This window comes from Pyxicephalus adspersus, chromosome 4, assembly GCF_032062135.1.
Source record: "Pyxicephalus adspersus chromosome 4, UCB_Pads_2.0, whole genome shotgun sequence".
Classification (NCBI taxonomy): domain Eukaryota; kingdom Metazoa; phylum Chordata; class Amphibia; order Anura; family Pyxicephalidae; genus Pyxicephalus; species Pyxicephalus adspersus.
Window position 1 is genome coordinate 103,659,782 of NC_092861.1, and position 7,332 is coordinate 103,667,113.

Sequence of the window (7,332 nt, forward strand, 5' to 3'; positions counted from 1 at the left end):
TGTCAGAACAAGACATAAATTCACTTTAGTTCTCCACCTCCTTGCTGTAAATATGTATGTATGCTGTTAATATATGTATCATATATTTCCTACAAACGTATACATGTGCTAAACAAAATAACATTTCTTTTCAGCAGTCACCAGTATATTTAGTTACAGACTGCACTTTTTGTTTTTATTGCAATCTCACCTGCTGGGTGATGATCGCACACCACACTGCTCTCTGCACACACTAAGGAAGCAGACACACTCCAAACCACGCCCTGCTCTGTTCCTGGCTTCCTACAGGGCAGTACAGGGTGCAGTATTGATGTTCCCCCCTGCAACGACGTCATGCGGGTCCTGGGCTGAAGAAGCTGTCGCGGCAAGGCAAGGTAAGTACACTGTATTTCTTTATTTCAGCAGCAATAGGACAGGCAAACGAAGGACAGGCAAATGAAGGACGCCCCTTCCACTACAGCTTCCGGCAAGGTAATTCAGCTCTGTTACAGCACTGGGTCACCATGCCGGGCAGCCTGACTGGAGTATAGGTCGAAGGAGACTTTTTCAGCACACTTTTGGTGCTGAAAAAGTCGCCCTAATCTGGGGTATATATGGTACATACATGCATTTATAGGGGGTCAAGCAGTTTGGAGTGAAAACCATGCAGACATTTGTACTGAATATTTGTGGGGAAAAAAATGATAAAACATTGCCGAAGAATTGCTAAACAACAGAAACTGTCATTACAAACCAGGCACAAAAACATTGCAGCAAAAGATGAAACTAACAATAATGAGGATTACAAAGGCGCATCAACGCATATCTTCCAAGCAAACTTACTTAAAAGAACACACACACGCATACACTGTTTAAGTTAAAAAAAATAGTAATAATGAAAATGTATATGTATTTATATGCATTAAATGTATTTTAGCATACACACACAAGTGAAATCACTAAATGTACCTTATTTAACATGTATTATAACATCTTTGGCAACAATCCTTTTTTCAAATAATAGATTTCTATAAAGCCAAACTAGAATGAAATTTGAATTAGATCACAAATACATTCCTACTATTGTGTGATAACATATTATAAAGTGCTAATTAGTATATATACAGCTTGATCTAAATTAGTTTGCAGTGTTGCAACAAAAGTAACAATAAATGAATCAATTTTGTGAATGAGTATAATGTAACATAAAAATGTGCACTTACCCAAAAGAAGATGAAGCATTAAAGATTCAAATTGACCTGTAATGGACTGTAGATGCGCACAAAACAGGGAGCAGGTGTGCCCTAAATAATTGCTATGACCTCACCATTGACAGAGCTTAACAGATCCTCCTGAATCGTGCAGCTGCAAACTAATCGCCTTATTTGGCGTATTCTCGACCCCTACTGCTCATTTCTCAAGGCAGGAATCTGACTGGCAAGTGAAGACGAGTGGACTAGCACTTGGCTCTGGCTCACAGAAATATGCTTTGTATATCGATGCGTATATACGCACAGCGGGCTTATGTGCTCTTGCTTAATAAATCAGTCTGAGTCTACCATATCTACCATATTGAACTTTTTTTTCAATATTCTAATTTTCCTGAAATACTGAATTTTGGATTTTCATTACCTGTAGGTAATTTAGGTTTATTTATATTTATATTCACCAAACAAACTCATAACAATTATATAGGAGGAAAGAGGGCAGGTTGTTGCATAAAAAAATGTAAAAGTGTGTGAGAGGGGCATTAATAATAACCTATAAACAAATAAGCTGCAACGTTTATAAATTGTCATTACACTGCAAGAGTGTATATTGTGTATGTTGATATTTTTCTCTGGCAGATTTGTGTTTAAATGTTTTTAATTTCTTTTTAATAGTTTTAATAGTAACTGAGCGCCAGAAAAGATAGGTTTTAGACGCTATTTTTCTCTGTATAAGTGAGAAGGTGTGCAATGCATAGATAATTTTGTAAAGTGTACAAGAGACCAACCTGATAAATTGTATATCCTATAGTTAACAGATCAGCTCCCACTTTTTTTAATTTTCTTCGGTTCTTTTGCATCAAAGCTGCAATAATGGTGCAGTCATTGTGACCATCATCTGTCTCTTTCAGGCTCAACATAATCTGGGGATTTGTCCAAAAGGTTTCTTTAAAACAATACAAAAAAAATAATTACTGATTGTGTACCATCTATTAAAAAAAGAGACTTAAAGCAAACAGAAAAATATATGCAGCTGCGTTGGTGTCAATCTTTATCCGTGAAATTTCTAGGCTCCACGGTATGCGCATTCATATTGTATCTGACCGTGGGGTTCAGTTTACCTCCTACTTTTGAAAAGGCTTTTGTAAATCCTTGTACATCCTTGCATCATCCTACCCACCCTGGTGTGCCAAAGGACAGCAACCTGACTTAGTTTCTGCTTAGATTCTGCCCCTTCACTCTTCTCAAGGCTAACACCACTTCCTTAGCGTCCCCTAGAGGCCCCATCTCCCCGAGCGTGTCAGGCCCTTTTACTATTGTAGACATCTTGTACCAAATTTCTCCTTGACCCTCTCCAGACTGGCTTTTGAGATGCCCATTCCATCAAAACATCCCTCACTAAGGAGACAACCTCCACAAGTCAACTTTTCCCTCCTCCTTCACTTGATCTTTACTTTGCTTTTGACATTGGTATCAGTGACACTGCTCTCTCTTGGTATGCTTCCTATCTGTCAGAGTGCTCCTTTCAAGTTTCTTTCAATGGCAATTCCTCCTCTTCCTCTCTCCTCCCTGTTGGTGTTAAACAAGGGTCAGTCCTTGGACCGGTTCTCTTTTCTCTGTTCACCTTCTCTCTCTGTAGTCTCATATTCTCTTTTGGCTTACAGTACCATCTGTATGCTGATGACTTTCAAATCTATCTATCCACCCCTGACTTGTCTCCTTCAGTGCTGCATAAGGTCTCATGCTGCATGTCAGCCATCTCATCATGGATGTCTGACCTGACCATCATCCCCCCCCTCAAATTCCAAATCTCCGCCTGACATATTTCCAACTGTTAACTACACTGGTATTCGTCCCTCCCCTCAGGCACGTTGTCTTGGTGTCACTTTTCATTCTGCCCTCTCATTTACCCCCCAAATTCAGAAAAAGCTCAGGTCCTGTCACTTTCACCTATGCAACATCTCCAGACTCCACCCCTACCTGTCCCCAGAGACCACCAAACTCCTTTTACATGCTCTTATCAATCTATCTTATCTCATCCCAGTATCAGTGCTCTCTCTTAAGCTACATACACAGGTGCAATAATTGTCGTTGAAAAGTATCTTTCACGATCCTTTCCAACGACTAAGGACTGCAAAATGCATGAACGGGTGAGGTACATTCAGCACCATTCTGCTCTATGGAGAGGGGAGGGGGAGAGCAACGGAGCGGCACCCTCCTGCGCTCCCTCTTCTTCACTTCCATTAGGATCGTTTGTAGCCCATCATCCGTGGATCCATCAGGAAAGTCATTTGGAGGATGGGCGCTGTACACACGCAAGATTTCCCATCCGATATCAGCCCTGAGCCATTGGACATGTATACCAGCCTTAGTTTGCTTCCTATCTGTCTGACCGCTCTTTTCAAGTTTCTTTCATGGTTAATTCCTCCTCTCCCACTCTCCTCCCTCTTAGTGTTCTCCAAGGGTCGGTCCTTGGACCGGTTCTCTTTCTCACCATGGATGGCTGACAAATTTTTGAAACTCAGCTTGGATAAAACTGAACTCATCATCTTCTCACCCTCACATTCCAAATCTTCCCCTGACATATTTCTTACTGTTAACAACACTGTTATTCATCCCTCCCCTCAGGAGTACCATTCTCCTCTTTTGTATTCCAGTAACCTGACTTTCTTCTCTACAATCTAATATGAATGCTGCAGCCAGACATTCATCCCTCCCACCAATTCTTTTCTGCTTGTAGTTATCTTCATTTGCTTCTATTTCACCTCAGAATCAAAGCTCCTGTGCTTTGCTTTCAAATCTCTCCACAATTCCTGTCCCACTTACCTTTCTGACCTGGTAAAAATACTCCCCTAGGTGCTCTTTGCTCCTCCAATGACCTACTGACTGACTTCACCCATAACCTCATCACACACACGACTCCAAGACTTTTCTAGAGCTTTCCCAACTCTCAGGAATGGTCTTCCTCGTTCTATTCGGCTTGCTCCTACTTTCTAATCATTCAAAAGAGCACTCACATCCCATTTTTTCAAAATTGTCTACCCATCTGCTTCTGTCTTTTAAAACCCTCACTACTTTCCACCACTACATGCACCTCAAGATTGTTTATAGATAATTAGAGAGATATGTGGATAGATATATATGTATATATAATGTATGTGTATATGGGTGTACATGTGTAGGAATGTTGTGTTTAAATATGGGGACCTGTTTTTCCTTGTACTGGCCATCTGTATCACCTAGGGGGTGTCTGATCAGTGGTTATCAAATAACCTCAACCAAGGAACAGTAAACAAAACAGATAATAAAACATGTCAGTACACAAGATCTAGTTCCCATACCAAACTGGTTACCAGTAGGACTCTCAAGGGTAATAAATCCATCAAGCCTAAGTTAGCAGAAGACAGATTCCTAACTGGACAGGTGGGTTGGGATGATGACCCAGCTGGACCTCTTGTTGACCCCTAAACTTAGATTCCAGCTCCAGATTCACATATCAAATTTAGCTGGGGGGGTCCATCAAATTACATTAACCAATCCCAATCTAGTGGGGTGTGTGTCAATCAATTGTCATCTTACAGATCACATCCAGTAACCAATCCAAGAGCCCCAAGGATACCCAATGGGAATTAACTATATAATTCCTTGTCTCCTGAGTAGTGTTGGTCGAACAGGTTACTATTCGATTCCACCGCTATGTGGTCGAATAATGCATTATTATTCGGCTGATCGAACGTCGAATTCGAACTCTAATAAAGTCCATGGGGGAAAAATTGGGGTTGTTTTTCTGGAGTGTGTAGAGCTTCTACACAAAAAAAGAAAAAAGGAAGTCTTTTTTCTGTTGCTGGCAAGGACATTTTATGGGGCGGTCAAGGGAACATGCCGAATTTTATACGGTCTCCGAGTAGAGGCAGAGAGGGGCACCAGGGGGTTCCTCTGGTCCAAAAACTAGGCGGTGGGCCCTGAGAAGGAGCAAGGACGGCATTTGAGGTTGAGGCCATCACCTATATGAACAGTGTAGAAGCTGTAGCTATTAAAGACATGAATGGATGAACGAGATTCCAATCCGTACCTACTATGTAGCGAAACCACGTGAAACGGAACGGGCTTGGCGGAATCAGCGGGGAAAGAACACCCTGTTGAGCTTGAGTCTAGTCTGGCATCTAGAGCTGGGTACTGGGCAGTGGGCAGGCAGCAGCAGTAGGAGCAGGAGGAGTAACACAGCCATCTACACTACGTCTCTGGGCCCACCGCCACTGTAATCAAGTGATTGTACTCCCTCTTCATTCCAGTCAAAGACACAGGCCTTACAGGTTTCCCAAACAGTCCATGATACACCTGTTCTTCCTAGTTCTTCATCAGCAGCTGGAAAGTCTCATGTACAGCAGCATGTGGAAGAGTCCCACTGAGGGGTTGGAGAGGCAGAGCTACAAGCATTCCTTCAAGATGCTCAGTTGTTTCACCCATCTGATGAAGAGTCAGTTCACAGGCTTTCCCCCCTACCTTTCTTCAGCCCTGCAGAGTGGCTGCAAATTGAGGACTTGTGCACTGTATTGTCACCTTTTGAAGAGGCCATCAGGATGATCAGCTGAGATCAGGCCTGTGTCAGTGACACCATCCCCATCATATGCCTGCTGGAACAGATGATGGTGGATCTCCGACACGACACAGAGCAGACGCTGCATCAAGAGACGTTTCAAACATCATCTCAGACATACGTGCCTCCTAGTGCACCTCAAATCCAGGAGGAGGAGGTGGAAGAGGATGAGGTGGACATTGCAGGCATGGGAGAAGGGGAGGAAGGGGCAGAGGAGGATATTGATGGTACATCCATCCACCCAAACACAAGGCGCCATGTTCCGTGGATGGCAAGACCAGACGGAGGAGGAGGACGACCCTGTGGTGCTGTTCGACCCACAGGAGTGTGGGTCCAGAATTACCTCAGCTGCGGGTAGTTCAGCCACATGACAGACTTTATGCAGGAGTGCAATGCCAAAGATCCACGCATTCAACACATAAAAACAAAGACTTACGACTATTGGATTGCTACGTTACTGTATCCACGTTACAAGCCTGAGATACAACAACTGATCTTGCCCTAATACAGGGGACCTACAATGCAGCACTACCAAGAAGTTCTTGTAAGGGACTTGTGCTCAGCCTTTCCGGCTGTCAGCAGCAGCAGCAGCAGGGATGCCTATGGCAGTTCCACCAGCCATGGGAGCCAAACAACTGCTTTAAGCACCGGTAGAGGTCGGCAGGGAGGCAGAGGTCGTCTAAGCCAAACTATGCAGGCTTTTTCAGCGGAAGCAAGCTGCCAGTGGTGCAGCAATTGCCAATGACACTCAGCAGCAGTACTCAGTCATGGTGCAGGAATACCTAAGCTCTGCATGGGACATCTGCAACCTGCAAAGCCAAGATCCACTGGGCTACTGGGTATCCAAGCTTGAGCAGTGGCCGGAGCTGGCAGAACATGCCATTCAGATCCTTGCCTACCCGGCCGCAGGTGAGTTATCTGAAAGAGCGTTCAGTGCAGCTAGGGGCGTAGTGAGTGACAAGAGGATTCAGCTCTCCGCAGAAAATGTGGACCGAGTCACTTTTATTAAAATTAATAAGGCTTGACTCGGCAATGACTTCAACACCCCCTCTGCAGAGTGTACTGATTAGTCGTCAACTGCTATACGGCCTGCTGACACCTTGATGGGAAGAGCACGTTCACAGCCTTCAGCATCTCCTTCTACTACTCCCCCTAGTGGCCCTCTAACTCTACTCTGTCTCTGAGGTCTATAACTTGCAATGGAGCTGTGTAACTGGCTAATTTTTTTTTTTACCGAGCATCTCCCTCAGGGCCCTCTGCCTCTATCTACTTTGAGGCCTATATCACTTGTAATGGAGCTGTGATTCATTAATAAATATTTGTATTTTTAGTAGAGAAATACATACATTTTTCTGTCCTTTTAGATAGATAGCAAGTGGTATCAAAAATAAATATCTGTATTTTTTTACAGAAATACAGAATTTTTTCTGGCTTTTTTTATAGATAGCATGTAGGAATAGAATGAAATATCTGTATTTTTTTTACAGAAATACAGAAATTTTTCTGTTCATTTTGATAGATTGCAAGTGGTATCAGAATTAAATATCT

The 7,332-nt window shown here is 43.0% G+C and overlaps 1 protein-coding gene across 1 annotated transcript in view; it reads right to left on the minus strand.

Moving 5' to 3' along the window:
- The window catches only part of CAPN9 (calpain 9), a 193,442-nt gene that overhangs the window by 85,949 nt on the left and 100,161 nt on the right, over nucleotides 1-7,332 (minus strand). The window contains exon 12 of the mRNA XM_072410240.1: nucleotides 1,976-2,133. Coding sequence (XP_072266341.1) covers nucleotides 1,976-2,133 — 158 coding nt within the window. The remainder of the gene's footprint in view (nucleotides 1-1,975; nucleotides 2,134-7,332) is intronic.